This window comes from Carettochelys insculpta, chromosome 6, assembly GCF_033958435.1.
Source record: "Carettochelys insculpta isolate YL-2023 chromosome 6, ASM3395843v1, whole genome shotgun sequence".
NCBI classification, from domain to species: domain Eukaryota; kingdom Metazoa; phylum Chordata; order Testudines; family Carettochelyidae; genus Carettochelys; species Carettochelys insculpta.
Window position 1 is genome coordinate 33,763,275 of NC_134142.1, and position 19,050 is coordinate 33,782,324.

General features: G+C 41.5%; 1 protein-coding gene across 4 annotated transcripts in view; it reads left to right on the top strand.

Moving 5' to 3' along the window:
* FOXN3 (forkhead box N3) overlaps window positions 1-9,423 on the top strand; it is a 352,205-nt gene extending 342,782 nt beyond the window's left edge. For all 4 annotated transcript variants that reach the window (XM_074996645.1, XM_074996644.1, XM_074996646.1 and 1 more), the window contains one exon: window positions 1,801-9,423. In XM_074996645.1, the coding sequence (XP_074852746.1) occupies window positions 1,801-2,350 (550 nt within the window). In that variant the 3' untranslated portion in view covers window positions 2,351-9,423. The remainder of the gene's footprint in view (window positions 1-1,800) is intronic.
* Window positions 9,424-19,050: the final 9,627 nt, after the last annotated feature.

Genomic DNA, 19,050 nt, shown 5'->3' on the forward strand with positions numbered 1-19,050 from the left:
AGTAGGAGGGCTGGGGAGAGCTGGGCAGAGAAGGAGGTGGTGACGCTGGTCCAGCGAAGGAGCAGAGGGATAAGCAGTGGCAGTGTAGAATTCCCCTGTGAGGTGGGGAGGCTGAGAGGAGTTTAAGCCTGAGGATGGGGAGAAAATCTATCTAAGGGGGATTCGAGGTGGGGAGGGGTCGGGGGGGGGACTGAGAGGGGTTTAAGCCAGCAGGTGGGGTGGGCGTTTGGGGACTGAGAGGTGTTTAAGCTGGGGGGGAGCGAGGGACTGAAGGTATTAAGCCATGGGATTGGGGGGGGCATTTGGGGGCTGAGAGGGGTTTAAGCCAGGGGGTGTATTTTTCTCAGGGGAGAACCTTTCCCCTGTTTTGAATTGCCTGGGTTCACAAAGTCTTCCTGAATCGTCAAAATAGGTCCCCATCTCGAAAAGGTTGGGAACCCCTGCTGTAGATTGTAGAGCATCTTCCCTTCCCCTTTTGTTCTGTGGAAGTTGAGAGCCCTATGCAGGGTCAGAGCTCACTTTGGCAATCTTATTGACTGGGTGACCCACTGACAGCAGTGGGAAGGGTGGGGAGACACAGAGAGCAATGGCACAGGTTTCTGGTATTTCAAAGGGGCCTGGACCTCCTGGCTGCTGCTGTCGCTATTGTGGCAAGAGGAACTCCTTTGAAACACTGTGGAACTACTGCTCCATGCCTCTCTGGGGCAGGGGGTGGTGGGGAATCCAGTGCCATGCTCCTAGTGGGGCTGACTGACCTAAGACCTGCCCCATCCCCCTGAGGTTCTGCCCCTTATGAGGGTGTGGAGGAGGCCCTCCACACACACGTTACCCTCTGGCCCATGGTGGCTGTCTGCCCTGCTGTGAATGGGGGCACTATTTTTTTCCCATGTAAATCAACAGCAGAATTGTCATTGACTTCACCGAAGTGAAAATGGGCTCTAATTGTTTATTATTTTGTAGTTCAATAGCACCCAGAGACCTCAGTTAGAACTGGGGGGCCCTTGCGCAAAGAATTGTACAGCAATGTAGGAAAGAGACCTTATCACAAATGTTTTGTAGCACACAAGCAGTTTTACTTCCAATTACCATTCTGAAAATACCTTGGGGATCACTTATGTCAATAGACATGAAGTTTGACAGTTCTGAGCCTGCACCTCTTCTTTTGATATAGTGAGAATAAATGTTGATTTTCTTTCTTTAATGTGTTTATGATCCAAATAGTGGCTGTGAAATGGCACCTGATTATTATCCATTTCTGCTCAGTGTGTCAGAGCACCTATTCAGAAGCCACATCATCTTAACTTATGGACAGAACAAGGTGTTCTCTGTCGTTAAAACCGCGTAGTAGGGAAAACAAACACTCGCCTCTCTCCCAACCTGCAAATTTCTGATTCCAGTCTTTGGTACTACTGATCTCTAAAGAAAAGGAGAAGTTGATTTCCAAGTCACTGAACTTCCCCTTCTGTCTGTTTGAAAAACAGTTGAGATTTCGTTTGTAAGCTAAATTAGATAAATATGAACCATTGGAAAGTCAATTTTTGTGATCATACTGCTCACTCTGGTCTCTTTTGTATTATTGTATTTTATGTATGTGCAACAATCCAAAGATCATTGAATTTGATGGAAAAACTCCCAGTGACCAAGTTAAAGGGGCTCTGCCTCCAGCCAACATTGATCATTACTTTGGCAGCTATATTGATAAGTTATCTGTCCATTGACTCCATTATTGTTGCATTTGACATAAAAGCAGCATTATGTTTATGAATGGGTTTTTAAGCACCTTTCCTTTTGTTTTACCAGGAATGGACTAGCAAACTGCCGGATGAGGACCGAAAGCGAACAGTCGTGTGGCTCTCCAGTTGTTAGTGGTGACCCAAAGGAGGATCACAACTATAGCAGTGCCAAATCTTCCAACCACAGGAGCACCTCACCTGCTAGTGACTCTGTTTCCTCTTCCTCTGCTGATGACCATTATGAATTTGCTACTAAAGGCAGCCAAGACAGCAGTGAAGGGAGTGAAGTTAGCTTCCAGAGTCACGAGGGCCATAGTGAAACAGAAGAGGAGGACAAAAAGCAAAACCGAAAGGAGACCAAGGACTCGTTAGCTGACAGTGGGTACACGGCCCAGCACAAGAAAAGGCAACATTTACTGAAGGGGAAAAAAGTACCAAGTGACACACTGCCTCTTAAAAAGAGACGTACAGAAAAGCCCCCAGAGAGTGATGATGAGGAGATGAAAGAAGCAGCTGGGTCGCTCTTGCATTTAGCAGGAATTAGGTCCTGTTTGAATAACATCACCAATCGGACGGCAAAGGGGCAGAAAGAGCAAAAGGAAACCACAAAAAATTAGAACAAATCAGTGATTTGTTTGAACTTGCGAAATTTTGTTTCAGCACGTCAGGTGAATTCTAATGATTTTGTGGCAATATCAGCATTTTGTTTTGTTTTTGGTTTTGGTTTGGGTTTTTTTGTTTTTGTTTGGGGTTTTGTTTTTTTTTTGGACCCTTAAGATTTTAATTTTTAAAGGAGATTGAAGCCATAGAACTCATACCGACACTCAGCTAATTTACAAAAGCTTTTCCTTACCTGAAGACACAAAGTAAAAAGCCAAAATCACCATTGCTTTCTCCAGCTTGTCAGAAATGCATGGTTGAATACGCAGTGACATCAACATTATTGTGATGGGAGTACAATTCGGCCCTTGAAAATCTCTCTTCCACCTAGAAGAGATGTGCATAATTCAATAACCATTCAGGCCTGGCCCATAGGTTAAAAAAATGGCCTTGCAATTGGGTTTATGAGTGAATGTGAATAAAGAGATATGGAGCATGGAGGAGGCTCGGAGTCCTCAACATCTAGCCAAGAACCAGTGGCAGTTGGATACAGTTGTGCCATAGAAGTCTTTGGACAGCCACTGGAGGCAATTGCGCATATAGTAATGCACGACAAGTGCTCCCTGTACTATAGGTGGCTCATAATGTGAAGACTGATAACTTTGAGTTGTGGAAAATTTGAACTGTGTATGCAACGGGTTTCAGTGAAATAATGAGAAGAAATGGTGGGGGGGGAGGGAATTGTTAAAGGTATTGTTTAATCATTGAATTCTGTCTTCTATATTAAATTAAAAGAATGTTCAAAAAGCCATAAGCCTGAAGATTGGCACTGCGTGCAAAAATAATAATAATAATTATATGGAAAACAAGCTATGTCTTCTAAACTGCCTGAGTGAAAAGCAATCAAGTCTAAGAAATTACAGTAGATATTATGGAAGGAAATAAATGGAATATTTTTTCTGTGGATCAAAATTTTTGATCTAACTGGGGAAAAATGCTACAAAACCTGCCATTAGTATTACGATGTATTTAAAACAAAAACAAAAAAAAATCAAACAAGAAAAGCCTATTGATGGACAAGAAAATACAGTACAACAAAGAGCTCTTATACTGCTCTCAAAATTGAGTATGCAGTTAATGTCAGTCAGGAGTCATCTGTGCTAAAACAACATCTGATTTCCAGATTCAACCAGCGTAGCCAGCAGAAAATTCTGATCCACATTGCATGGATTTTGGGGAGGGGAAATTAAAAAAAACAACTTTTTTTTTTAATTCAAAGATAACAAAGTTCTTGTAAGGTAAATAATGTATTTAGCATGAAGCATGGATTATTTTCATATAAATATAGAAAATAGAGAAAAAGGCTATGCCTCTAATTTTTAAGCCCTTAGGCTTAGAGTCTGTTTTTTGTTTTTGTTTTTGTTTTTGTTTTGTTTTGTTTTTTGAAGCAGGTGTTTAAGGTTTAACCTTCTTCAGGGACAAACACTGACTGTTGGGGAACTTACTCTGCAATATTAAAAATATCTTCACACTCTGGTAGGGCTTGGATGATTGAATTATACTGCCTTGTCTGCACATTCAGCCCCGTCTCCCTACTTCTGTTTAAAAAAAAAAGTATGTCCTTTCTCTGCCTGTACACGTGTAATATGATGCAATAATCTGAGGGCAAATTTAGTAGTGAGTGTGTATGATAGAATCAAGAGAATAATGGAAGGAAAATAATTGGGATTTGGTTCAGGGATAGGCATGTCAGTGAAAAGCTTTGCTAATTTGCTGTGAAAAGAAATTAAGTTAGTAAAGGGCCTTATTGATGAGGCTCAGAGATTTAGCACAGGGCTAGAGGAGGCGATTCAGGTATAGTTGTGCTACTCATGAAAATGGTGATCATTAGATTGGAATTCTGTGGAAATGGGGGTGGGGGTGGGAAGCTGTGAAAAAGACAATCCCTCCCATCCCAATTTTGAATTTGGCATTAAAATCATCTATGCTAAGAAAATCCTAGTGGCAAAAGGAGCATAATAGGGAATGAAAATCCCTATCCTTTTGTAAAATAAAATTGTCTTTAAAAACTCGAGACCATGATAGTTATGCCCAGTGTAACCTTTCAGTCCATGGAATTATGAGAGAGGAGTATAGCCCATGAGCAGGAAGCTATAGAGGGACATGAGTGCCCACATAATGAAGCAAAATGAAAATTGCACCATTAGGCATGTAGGTTCTTCATTTGGTTTAACAAGTGGAAGGATTGGGCAGTGGATTACTATGGGCTGCCAGTATTGCTATGATCAATGGCCAGTCTATTGAATAGAAAACATGCACAATGGTGTGGCACCAAAATTTCCTTTTTTTTTTTTCCCCCTGATTTGCCTAAGGGTTTCTCAGGACTCAAGACTGATTATATTTTGAATTGAGTAGTAGGCCGTGGTCTTGATGCCAGAGTCTGAGAGACCTTCAAGCAAAATAGATTGAGAAGGTGAGAGGCAAAGAGGGTGTAACCCTTACACTCAGCTGATCTGTGTGCAGGGTTGGCCCCCAGGTGTAAGTTAGAATACTAACTGTTGCTATCACATATGCTGGCCACCAGCAGCCCAGAGAAACAAAAAGCCACACATGGGATCAGTGAAGCATAGAAGTGCATCAGCCTATTGCTTCCTCATGGTAGAGTCCCTTCATGACTGCACTGGGGTCATTCTCCTCTTGGCAGATACGCCAGCTCTGCAGTCAGAATCCACTGATAGTGCCGTGCCACAACTGTACCAGAAAACCTGGCCTCTTGTGTTTCATGGGCTTCTGGGAGGAGTAACTGCAAATGAAAATGCATCAACTTGTCCCAAAAGCCATTGTAATACACACTTGTACGTATGTTGTTCCATCCCACCAGTCTGTTTAATATTAGAATTAATATTTTAATAATATTAATAATAGTAAAATTTAGGGGCAGCAAGTAAATTTGAAGCAGTGGCTTACTCCCCACCTTCACCAGGTAAAATGAGTGTCATATAAGAGTGAACAAAAACTGCTCTCAGTCACAAAACTAATTCCAGAGTAACTTCACTGGCTATAATAGTTACTCCAGACTTATACCAGCATAACTGAGATTAACCTCTGTTCCATGAGTACCATCTTCTAATTTGGCTGCTTGATTAAATACATAAATCTTACAAGTGTTATCCACCCAAGAAAAGAGTCTAATACCTAATTTAGGCAAGTTCTCTTAAATATATTATTTCTGTAAGACTTCAGTAACATCTTTATTGACTTGCTGGTATTTTTTAAATTTTAGCAGGTGCAATTTGTAGCTCCTAGGCAGGTGTACTGGAAGGATGTCAGTAGGCTGCTTGTTTTACGTACACCAATGCCCCCTTTAAATTTTATTCAAAGGGGCATAAAATAAAAAAGTGATTAAAGCTGCCTTTTGTTTTATGTTAAAAATATTTTGTCCTAAATTCGTATAATTAGAGCTGGTGGCATTCAATAGATAACTACAGCTGAGTATGTTTTAAAAAACAAAAACCTCGCAAGCCATTTTTTTAAAACATGCAATATATATCTGATTGAGCACAGTTGCTTCTTTGGAATTTGTCCTGGCTCCATCAGTTAAATATTCATTATTTAAATAGGTGTGTTCTTTGTACATTGGATTGGAAGGCCCATGTAGTCTATTGTATAACTAAACATTATAAAATCTATACAATGCATGTTCATAAATACTCCTAAGTATTAAATAAATGAATAAATTACATTGCCAACTCCTTGTGCAATTAAAATCCTGCCAAAACTAACTGGTAATTGGATCATATTATGGACTTCTATTATTTGCCAGTTTTTTGTTTGTTTGTGTATTTTCCTGACAGAGCCATTTGAGGAAGAACTTCAAAAATATCTAAACTTCTATTTTTTCCCCCTCCAGTATTTTTAGAAATCTTTCAAAATTAATGTTCCTCAAAGTTGATACGAAAAAAAAAAATTAAAGCAGCAGACTATCAGTGGCAAGTTAAAAACCTGAGAGGACAGTTAGGGGTGGTTTATAATTAACAAATCCTTACATTTTAAAATATTCATTTTGGAGGGAGAGCTGTTTGTAAGCCAGAGCTAAAGCCACAAATAGATTCTGCTAAAGTCTGCAGCTGAAAGGAATTAACCATTCATTCCTTGTGTGCTGCAGAATATTTGAAGGGTTTTTTTTTTTTATAAAACCATTTTGATGCAGTTTTGCCTTTTAAAAATGCTAAGCACAGGTTTTGAGCAGCTTTGTTATTTCATCAAACGTCTCTTTTTAAAAATGAAGCTTGAGTCTGATCTTATACATGTTGAAACCACAAGTAATTCAAGGGGTATCACTGGAGTGAAAACCTGAATAGGTGAGATCAGACACATGCCCCTTTAGGTCAGCCTCTAAACCTAATTCTCATCACACATGGGCTACATACTAGTGTGTAACTTGACTGATATCCTTGGAGTTACTCATTTACAGTGGGGAAGGAAAAAATCCTTACACACACACACACTGGCCTCTTATATTTGACTGAATTACTGCCTCAGTTTGAAAACTCATATGGGGAAATCTATGGGCCAAATTCCCTAATTATTTGGACTCAATGGCATTATCTCAATTGACATAATCAGAGAGTTTGGTCTTAAATCATCCACCAAATTATGCCATGGGTAAAATTTCTAAAAACACCTAAGTCAAAAGTGACCTACTGATTTTCATTAAGGTACAGTTTCCTAAGTCACACAGGCAAATTTGTAAAGATATGTAGGTACCTAAGTTGTATATAAGCACCTGCCTAGTGGGATTTTCAAATGTGCCTTGATGACTTACTGCTGTTGAAATTGATGGGAGTCAGTTGTTTAGGATTTTTGAAAATTCCACAAGGGAGGTGCTTTGGTATCTGCATCTTTATACATCTTTGCAAATCTGGTCCTATGTGTTTTTGAAAAATGTGTCCCGGGAGCTCTAGATATATAACAAAAGCAAGGAAAACCACATTCACAATTTCAGATACAAATGCAATTCACTTCATTAAGCAAGTGAATCGAGTTATTTCATCTGGGTCACAGCTTCCCAGGACACTTTTCTTTTCTCTTTCATTTGGAAAAGTTTATTTTCTAAATATCATCTTAACTTTGCCAGCAAAGGAGCATTTGAATCGTACATCCTCTTGATTGTAACAGAGTATCAGTGTTGACAGTTTGACTGGTTAAGTCTTTAGTGGTGTTCTTCATGGCCCTCCAGTAATATATCAAACACTGTTATGCACATAATGCAGCACTGTGATCTAATTTAAATAATACTTTTTTATTATTTATACTACTCTGTGTAATATACATCAACACTTTGCTATATAACCTAAGTGATAACCCTCTTCTTAGCTATTTGCCCGACATTGAACTTCTGTTTGGTTTTTATTGCAATTAACGCAGCTACAAAGTTGTAGTTATGTCTTTTTCCTTTGAATCAGAATGTGTAAATCAAAACTATATATATCTTGTGTTTTTCTGTTTTGAGCTGGAGTTTGAGGATTTACACATAAACATTTGGTGTTGTGTATAAATCTGCATACCTTTGTGAAATCATTCGTTAATCCCCTTTTATTTAGTATTAATTGACAGTGATTGATTAGGATTTCTCATTTTTGTTTTATTTCTAATACTGGTTATTCTTGAATTAAGCACAGACTTGTCAGCTGGGTTGCTTTAGTATTGATAGTGTATAAGACCTTATAATTCTTCCGCAGTTCAGCAAACAAGTACTAGCTTCACTGACCAAAAAAAAAAAAAATTCTCAACCTGATGTGTCTATGGTGCTGTATTTTGCTGGTGTACAATTAAAATCAGAAATGAGTTAACAAAGGTCACTTCTGAGTTGTTGTGCTAAATGAGTAAGTAGCCTTTCCTCTTTTCTGTTAGCATTGAAACAAAGAGTATTTATCTGAAAAATATATAGTTTTTTTTCTACTGTATTACATTTGCAATGAGAATAGCATGGGATTTCTATTCCTTTTGCAAAAAGGGTGAAATTCGCTCAGGCCATGATCCAAAGCCTATTTGAAAGAAATGGATGTGTTTTTTTTCAGTTACCTTTGGTGGGCTTTGGCTCAGTCACCAGCATTGAAGACCCACCATTGAAGCTGAATATTAAGGACTTAAGTGTTGCAAAAGGCCTTGTGCTGACATTCAACACTAGGGTGGAGTTTACCTAGACCTGATACTCCATATTAGATGTTCAGACACTAATATGGATAAAATATCACAGCTAGAAATTGGACTCTATCCTTACATTACTGTGGCCTGAAATTCCAACAGCTATTTTTTCTAGTTCAGATAAGACTGAAGTTTAGTGTGTTTTTAAGTTAATTGAACATTGTACATTTCCTGACTCTGTGTGTGGGACAACAGTTAAAAGTAATACCTGCATCTGATAACCAATTACATGCCTGCATCATTCACACTCACTACTTAAAAACTGTCATCATGTAAAATGTTGGGGGAATGATTTGTGTGTGTATGAAAAAGCATTATAAACTTGTACATTTTTATACTCTGATTCTGTAATATGTCTGAAATGTTTTGTTTTACAGAAAAAAGTGATAAAGCAATCAGAAGACCAAGAGTTTTAATATCAATGCTTAAGGGTCACATGACCTTAACTGGCCAATGATTTAATTTAGTACAGTAATGAGTTGCCAATTTTTTTTTTTGTTTTTTGCTGTACTTGGAGTATGAAACTGCCAATTTCACGACTATTGAAATAAGAACTGTGATGGGGGAAATTAAACAGTGATGTTAAGTTGTATTTGTGTTTACCTAAATGAGCAGTCCGAAGGCAAGTGCAATCAGCCGATCTTTAGGAGATATGAAAGTGTTGATTTAGAAGCATACTTGCATTTTACATTTTCTTGATGTGTAATCATATTGCCAAAGACAAACTATTTCATCAATTATTATTGTAAATAACACTTTCCCAAAACCTACCATAAAGTTTCTGTGATGTATTGTCTTCCAGTTGCAATAAAATTACTGAGTTGCATCAATTGAATAATAGTTTTGTGTATATTTGCTTTAAAATACATTAAAATATCAAGTAATAGAATTAATATTTTAAAACATTAATTTGTGTGATTATATTTTTATCATTGAGTTTGAATGTTATGCCCTCTTGCACATTCATTCCAATACTGCCAATGCATCGCTCAGATGCAATTGAATAAATAGGATATAGAATTTTTCTTCTTGCTAAAAAGACTATGACTGATTCTCCTCATCAAGTTTACATGGCTATAACTTAATGTAGTTGGAAATACTCCAGAAGGGGTGCTCCAAAGAGGATGGAGAGGAATTGTTCTCAGTGGTGACAGAAGGCAGAACAAGGAGCAATGGTCTGAAGTTACAGAGGGAGAGGTGTAGGCTGGCTATTAGAAAGAAAACTACTTCACCAGGAGGGTGGTGAAGCACTGGAATGCGTTGCCTAGAGAGGTGGTGGGTTCTCCATCCTTAGATGTTTTTAAGTCTTATCAAGAACATTTCTTTCTAAGTGGTGCATTTGCAGTCCTTGGGCCAGAGTCTGATCTCAGTTACACCGGTGCAAATCCAAGATCATTTAATGCATCCGTCTTACTGGGTTTTGGAGTTAGATCTGGCCTAGGCACTCATTTTGAAAATCTTGGTCTCAGTCTTTTATTTAGAAACTCAACAGAGAAGGGTAAACAGAGCTGTTACTAGCCCTTCTCTTTCATTGTCCTACTACAGACAGTCTGAATGGTAATATTCTGTTAAAGAATTATTATTGGAACATTCTCCATTTTGAAAATATAAATCTCCACAAGCATCCCTAAATATGTGTGTGTAATCCAAGGGATTAAAACCTCGTTCTTCACCAAGCCCATCATCTCTTCCACAGACTGTTTTCAAATATGTTGTTAAAACTGGGGGGATGAGTTTCTCTGCTGTTCAACGAGGTCAACCAGCTACTTACACGGTGGCTCCCAGTGGTCCTGAAGCTTTTAGATAAACATCCTTTTTCATAGTAGACGTTTCTTAACATACTTGTAGTGATTGGTATTAAATACCACTGGGTTAGGCATCTGGATCTGATAGATGTGGACAGGTATTGCAGGAAGAAAGGGGAACAAATTTCCTCTGTATGCACAAGAAGCATGAAAAAGGCCCAGGCCAGGAACTGGTGGGCAGTTGATACTTTAATGTATTGCCTGATAATGCTTCATTTTGGAACCTGTGATCAGTATTCGGGGCTATTACAATAGAATGGAAAAGGGCAGAACACACAAACAAGGAGACAAGATGAAAGGAGACCAGCGAGAAGGAAAAAACATTTAACTGAGCTCAGGTCTTTCTTCCTCTAATGGATTCCCCCACCCGTGTGCTCTGTACACGAAGCAAATATTTGGCAGCACGTACAGATAGATCAGCAGTGACATGCATGCAGGAGAAGGGAGACCCACAGATTTTTCAGCTCATAAGAGGAAGCCTGTTTCGTTACTGCTTGCATTCCTTCCTGCAAAATCTGAGTGAACTCATGGGGAGCCATTGCTGAACAAGAAATAATAGGCGTGTCTGGTGCTGGAACGTACTGCCCACCTGTGCTAGCCAGCAAAAGGGGGAGATGATGGTCTTGAGATATGCCTCAGGGGAAGTGGATGCCAAATAGATACATTCAGCTCCCAGCTTAGCTGCACGCTTCCTATGCAACCTTGAGGAAGCAATTTTACTTAATCTGCCTCCTCTGTAAATGGAAACCATGCCTCCCTGTTTCACAGTGGTACTCAGCGTAAATTCATTTGTGAAGCACGCAGATTCTGTGATGGTGACCACAAGTACATACCTTCAGTACATACATAGGCAGACATTGTGCTTTATGGATGAAGGTGAGGAAAGGCCAGGGTACATTTTCATTTTCATTTTCATTTTTATATTTATACGTAATCTCACTTGGGAAAATTCTGGCTTGTAACCCAGTGTAAACAAGTGACATAGAGAAACTAACATTTTAGATGGACTTGATCCATGAGTTTTCAGTGGCACAAAGGCACTTCTCAGACACGTGCAATTCTTATATTGTGGAATCAACATTTGAGTAAAGCTGAAGCTGTTGCATTTACCAGAGGAGTCAGCTGGCACAGGGCAGCTGCAGGTGTTTAATTGCAGTGCAGACATACCCGCTGGGGCTCAGATTGAGACAGGTGTCTGCACACCTAGGGGGAGGCAGCATGCCCAGAGGCAAGCAAAAACATAGGTGCCAAGGGAACTTTTACAGTGGAAATGTAGGTGCTGAGTAGATTTAGTGGCTTACTGCCATGCACAAATTTTGCAGCTCTCTGTGGTTTCTACAATTGGGCTTTAGGCTCAGCTTCACAAATATACTTACGTACCTAGGTGCTCTGAGAGGATAAAGACTCGAATGCTGCTGTGGGGGCTGTGCCTTGAAGGGTAAATAAACTGATCTTACTCACAGAATTTCTCATTATTATTACTTATCAGACCTCTTTCCTTTTAAAGCCTGTGTTCACTGAGTATTCAATTATGCCCTCAATGGTACAGCCACAGCTCCTGTTGTCTTCCCTGGAAATAAGGCTGGGATCAGGCTCTTGATATTTTGCTTCATGTTAGCCTAGAGTCTAGTAATGTTTGCCCAAGCAAAGACACAGAATTTAGATAACAAGTTGGACAATCTTACACTACATACTCAAGCTTCTGTATTATGCCAGAAAAATCAAACAGTATAAAGGTTTCTGTGATAGGTCTGTTTGGGGTTGGAGACGGGCTTTATTAAGTGAAAAATGTGCCTGTTTAACAGGAGTTTCTCTGGGCACAGTCAAGCCAGAGCAGAGTTTTAAAACTTCCATCTTAACATACAGCTGCTTAACAATGGGAGAATTCTAGGACAAATATTCCAAGGCAAATATTTGTTGGAATTAATAACAGGCATATGGTGCTCCTTTAATCTTATGCGGTTTGACATCATTTTGATTGCCTGTAAAACTGCATGCCTTGGTTGTATTTCTGTTTGGGTTAGGATTGGTTGATTCTTTATATTTGATCAGTTGTGCTGGTATTCACTGTGCTGTAAGAAATCAAATAATGATTGTCTTTATAGCAATACGAGGACGACTGTGCAACAGATCTGTAAACACCAAATTCTTAAACCTTCACTTACAATGACAGTGTTCTCTCCATGTCTTTAATGACAGACAATTCCCCAAGTCTTTTCCTAAAGCAACTGTCAAGACAATTGCGGTTTTTTGTACACTTAGTAGCTGGGCCTTGAATTGCTGCAGCCTCCTACTGCTGAGATATAGCACCTTGTTATTTCTGTTTTCAGTCAATTTCACGATACACACAGCTATACCATGATATCTTTTCTGTGATGCTCTGATAGTGAGTGCTAGTGTCTCAGCTAATCAGAGAGCAAAACACTTTTGAAAGATGGACTTAATAATAGCTAAAGGGGGGTGGGGGGGCGCAGGGCGCTGTTCATTGGCTACATGTTATACAGAGCTGTGCTTCGGAAGATGAGACTGCAGTTCTCTCCTGAATTCACCTCTTCCCTCTGTCTCATAACCATGCTCTCTCGTGCACTCACGACTTACATTTTGGCAAGGAAATTCTTTAAGATCACATTGAAGGATTTGATAACCATTGAACTAGGAAAGGCAAACCAAGAGAGAGATTGCAGCAATGCAATGTCCTTCCATTCCCTTTTTTTCTTTTTTTCCTGAAGCGGTCTAAAATGTGGCTCAGACTGCGAGGCAGGGACCTGATTTTACTATCTTACATAATCTCTGCAATCACAGAGAAGAGCAGTGCTATTCAGTGATTTAAAAATAGATTTATTCTGCTATCAGCATACTAATTAAAGCAGCTGCTCATTCCAGTCTAGTTCATTCACTGTGCAGTGGCAGAATTCACTCTATCCTGAGTACAATCAAAATAGGTTTGCTTAATATAGTATTGCAACAAGCAGGTAATCGATAAGGGAAATGGATACTATTGAGTTCCTGCTGGATTTTTCCTTTATCCTCCCACTAATGCAGCAGCATGGAGGAGTTGTAACTATAATAATAATGTAGCTGCTGAGCCACCGTGCAGAATGGATTTTGGAATACAGGTGGAAGAACTGTAAACAGCCAGTCAGTCTTTGGCACTTTTTCAGCCATTTTGAATTTCTGAGTTTACCAAGCATGGAAGGGGGAAGGAAGATACTTGCTGAGTGGGAGGGAAAGGCAGAGGGAAAAGCTGATGACAGTTAATGCTCTTATGTTTTTGAGAAAGCACAGTGGTCACTAGGCAATAGTTAGACTCACAATATCATTCTGACACTGTGCAGACTTAGAAAGTCTACTGCAGGTTCAGCATCTCTGGTCTGGCAACCTCTGTGGTCTGTCATGATTTAATTAGCTGGACATCCACTTATGGGTGTGGCCAAGTTTCCCGTGGACCCATAAAGCTTGTTTAAAGCCACCAGTCCTGGCTGTCAGTGTTCTGTGCTGTTATTTAGCTGTACTGTACCTCTGAATGTCTTCTAAGAGCCCAGTAAGGAGTGGAAGTACTGGTATTGCTGCTAGACAGCATTGACCTCCCATGGTTTGACAAATTCTCTGGTTTGGCACCAATCGGGTCCTGAGGGTGCTGGACTAGAGAAATTCAGGCTGTAGTGAAATTGCCAGTGGCTCCCTGGACTCTTAATCACACTTGAGCTCCCATCATCTGCTAGCCTTTGTGGAGCTACACTGTTAACGACAATGGTGGGAACACTTTTAGAGAAAAGCTGGAGTCCTTACCCCCTCTTCCACTCCAGCCTCCTTCCCTGGACCAGTAAAAGTGAGTGAGTGAATGAGGGTGGGAGACAAGTGACAGAGGGAGGGAGGTGGATGGGCTGAGTAGGGGCCGAGCATCTGAGAATGGGTGGATTGGGCTGGGCACGTGTGTTCAGTTTATGCTATTAGAAAGTTGGCGACCCTAAGGTGTCTCTCCTTTTCTGTGTAACTCCTTTGATTTTGTGCTGTTAGTCCTGATTTCACACAGATGTAAGTAAGAGTGGAATTGGGGCTCCAAAGTTTATTCCACTTACTCTAAACATTTTAGCTGAGAAACACTGATTCTTGGACAGAGCTTTGGGAGACACTTGTTTTTGGTAAACATCACTTCAATCTGCCTTCTTTTTCACTCTCCCTGTTGTTTTGGATCCTTTGTCCCCGGTTTAGGCCTTGGTAGGCTGACAGCCTCAACTCATAAATGTTGGCAGCTGGCTGTATTTGCCTCTTTTGTTAGCGTTGTGTAAGCACAGCCAGCAACTTGAAAGAGGAGATTTAAATGTCCTCCAACTTTAATCAAGACTGTGGAGTGTGGCATTCTGGAAATGTCTAATCTTTCCAAGGCGCAAAGTTTGCCTTACTAAACTAGAAAAGTAAGCCAATGTGAAAGGACCAGGGATGGCTGAAGTTTGGTGAACAAGAGGCCTAACTGATCTGACATTTAACTCTGCCACACAGACAGAAGCTGTTTGCTTGTCCTGCTGTTTTACCACTTCCCTCAAATAAGGCTACAATAAAATTAATGTATTGTGACCATGTATTCAACTGGAAATAAATCACTCACCTCCATTAGGGCAGTAATATTCTCAAGATCATCAGCTTGTGATCACAATAACCTGGGAGATGAGACTGGGAAGTACTGGTCTGTATAATAAATTGACGACCAAGCACTAAGGCCTGGACATGAATTCACACCCTCAACAAATAGCAAAGACTTTAAAGAATGTGCTGTTGTTTTTTGCAGGGTGAAACAGGAAAACAAAATAGGCTACATTATTCAAAGGCTTTTCTAAGCACCAGCTCTTGAAACAGTCGAGTAATAGCTTGTGCCTAGCTGCAGTTGTGAGGTAAAACTATAATGACTTCTGCTGCAGGGTTCAGCGGCAGATTAAAAGATTTTGTTCATAGGCTGCAAGAGTTTGTATCTGTTTTAGTGTCTGGTAGTTTATGGAGACTGTAAATGCCAGTAAACAACCTTGAGAGCTGGTCATGGGGTTCACGTCAAGATGTGTAGGTAAGTGATTGGCAAAAGCACTTCTTTCACTTTCAAGAGAGATTTTCTCATTAGAAATTGTTGACTCCGAGACAGTTAGTGAAATGTTGCCAGCAATCTGCTCCCATTTAGCTAGTTCATGTTGCTATTTATGTATTTGTTTAAAATTCTGGCCATGATGGTGGGGTATACTCGGCCACTCCTCAAGGGTTAACGACAGCTGCCATTCGTCAAACCTAGCCGCCATTTGTATCCCCGATCTCTGGCTCCTAGGGCCCAGAATGCCACAATGCACACAGTCCCCAAGGAGAGCCGCAGAGTGACCATATTTCCCTATGCTGAATACACGGCACCTAGTAAAATTACTTGTATGCAAGTGAGTTTAACAGTAATCAATCAGAACTGTCCAGTAGAAACATTCATATTGACTGATCCCCTGTTAAAAAAAAAAACAAAACTTCAGCTATGCAGTATTTCTTATTGTTACCTTCTTATTTTTAAGGTTTGCATGGAGATAGGTGAGCCACACCCCCTATGCCTCTCTCACACTGATTGACAGACCTGACCCAACCTTCCCTGCCCAGTGCTCTCCACATTCCAGGCCTGACTGGGCCTCTGGAATGGATCCACCTCTCCTCTTACCTGATACTGTGTCTTCTCCAGGCAACACAGTGGTGAGCAAGGAGGATCACAGCACCTCCTCCCAAGATTTCTATGAGGGTTCACACCTGTTGTGAAGGAATGCCCGGAAAGAGTTAAACCCAGAGAGAGTGGGTTCTCTGTTGGCAAACAGCCAGGAGAGCCAATGAGAAGCGTGAGGGATTTTTTGAATTGCAGCAGTTGCCTGCTGAGGGGTCTTTCTTTTGTCTGGCGAGAGCAGAGAGACCAAGATGGTTAATCCTGTGCAGGCTTAATGAATCCAGTAAATACTGAGGCCACATGACCTGGGCATGCAGATAGCAAAGTAGAAAGGAAATGTGTAGTTAGACATCAGCAGGTAGTTTTTTTATTTTGAGTTTGAGGTGGTATTTTTAGGCTGGCTGAGGTATTCCTCCCTGTACAATATAACGCCTAAACTGAATCCCAAGGAGGTAATTCTCTGTGCTTTAACCATTTTTCTTCTTTTTTTTTTTCAGTTGCTTTGTAACATCTAGCAACCAAGTATGCATTATCGCTTTCTTAGTATACTTCATCTTTTGTTTTATTAACAAACTAATTTTTTAAAGCCAATGATTTGATTCTTGTGTCCTAAAGGAGAATCTGTGTGTATCCAGGCCTAAGTCATCAGATTTCAGCTTAAAGCTTGGGGTTACCCCACAAGGAGACCTCCCAAGTGTGTCTTCCTGGGTTTTAAAGATGGGATTTCTCATTTGGATGGTGAGTTACCTCCCAGGGTCAGGGAATCTGTGACCTTGGGAACCATTTAAGCAGAAGCTGATAGAGGTAAGGTGTTTTCAGGTCCCTTGCAGGCCCCCATCATCTGCACTCAGAGTGTCATAGTGGGGCTTAGCCTTGACAATACCCAAACAAGGCCAGCACCAGTCTCTCGGCAGTGTGCAGGAGTGAAGGGATGGGAGCTGCTTCCTGCCCTGGGGTGAGGGTAGGAACAGGAATGGGGATGACTTGGCCTGTGTCTTTGGAGATGTTACCTCTTCCTTCCCCCTGACGCTGCTCCCCTGTGGCTGTAAGCACCTTGTCCCTTCCTGCCCAGACACAGGTACTTAACAGCTTCAAGCTGCTGCTGCTGGCCGCTGACATAATCCAGCCCCTTTCTGTCCCCTGTCTGCAGTGTGGACAGGAACAGGTTAATCCCAAAGGATACCTTATGCTCCAGGGAACCTGGCTTCAGGAGCTTCAGTGAAGCCCAGCAATAGAAGTGGCTCAGCTGGGGCGGGTGCTTAGAGTACAGAGCTTCTCACAGCATTGCCTAGGGGCAGGACCTGGGGCAGGGGCAGCATGTGAAGAGGGTAGTGTGCCCTTGCCCGGGGGCTGCTGCCAATTCTGCAGGTTGCAAATAACTTCCTCCCCACAGCTGCAGAGCTTACCTTGGGGCAGCAAATTTTCTCTGGGGTGGTACTGCGTGGGACTTTGACACATGCGGGTCTTGGCTTCTTCTGGCCAGTATCCCAGGCCAGAGGGCCTTGAGCTTTCCCTGGGTGCCAGCCCAACCAGAGGCACTGTGTGGGGAGGAAGGAGCCTGCCAGCCCAGGTGCTGATAAGCTGAATGAGCTGACCGGGGCCTGGTTCTCTGCACAGTGCTGGGAGGAGGACACACTGGCTGGAGAGGATCTGCAGGGTGTGAAGAGACACAGCACAGAGAGGACTGTGAGTGTGGGCATGTAACCACCATCTGCCTGCACTCACCAGCTGCTGCAGCAAGCAGCCAGTGCTGGCTGGAAAGGGGACAGGGAGTGCGGATGGGTCTGCTGGCCCATTGCCGGCACACAGCAGGGACTGTGCTGTGGCCCCTTTCACCGCCACTTTGCCTGACCACCAGCCTTGCGCATGCTCACCCCATTGTCAACCTCTGGACCCCAGCCGCTTACCAGTAGTGGATGGGCTGCTGGCCACTGTGGATCCTCCTGGGAGGGGAGCAATAGAAAACATGGGACAATTTCTCCATTTTTTTAAAGTGGAGACGTGCAGGAGGCCTTAAAAAGGGGAGTGTCCCTTCAAAATGGGACATTCTGTGTCTTTCAACTACAGCCCCTCCGGCTGATGAAAAACCGGACCTGATGGACACCAGGGGAGGGCAGAGGACTTTAGCTCCAGGTTGGACAGAATTTACCTGCTGGTCCCTATTTCACCTGGGCGGGAACGACAAATAATGTTGTTTGAAGTATTTTAAGAATGTCTTGTTCTGGAGAATTCACAACCTCCTTCTGAAATCACTGATTGGTTTCTGCTCCTTTAAACTCTGATGCTTTGAACTGCCATGAACATTAAGGATCCACAATGTGAAAACATGTGCACCTTTCAGGTTTAAAGAAAAGTTGGCGCCTTTTAAAAATAGCTAACCCACCTAGTTAGACTTTCCACTCTAACGCAAAATGACATGCAATTATGCCTTACATACAAACCATGCCCAGGGTACAAATTCCTGCTCATCTCTTCCACGGGCTCCTGCCACCAACAAAGGCACAGTAAATAGTTAACTTAAAGAAGTAGTACTGGATTTTTTTCCAGCATTGCTGGGTTACCCCAGTTCCTGCTGCAGCACTGGGAGAAGGGATGTGGGTTGGGGGGGGTGGTCCTGAAAAAATCTTCAATATTTTCTTGACTTCAGAATTCAAAAGATTTCAGCTTATCGAGACTGCAAGTAAAAAAAGTCATTTGATCTCATTTTCTGTGGAGAGGCTTATTTTAATGTAGCAGAGAATAATTGTATATTTCTAATAGCAATGGTCCTTAGGAACCAAATAACAAATCTTTGTATGTATTAACCACTGAGCTTTATTACTCATTAACTGATGGCAAGAGACAAATGCTCATTTCAGATACCAAATAACAAATTACAGTTCTGTATTAACAACACTAACTGGTGGCATGACGCAATGTGTCTGCCTCCGAACCACCTCCGACTGTGCTGTCTTCAGCCCTGGCTGGCTCTGCAGGGTAGTGCCGGCTCAGGTGCTGGATGGCAGGTACCAAAGAAAACGTTAGGTTGGGA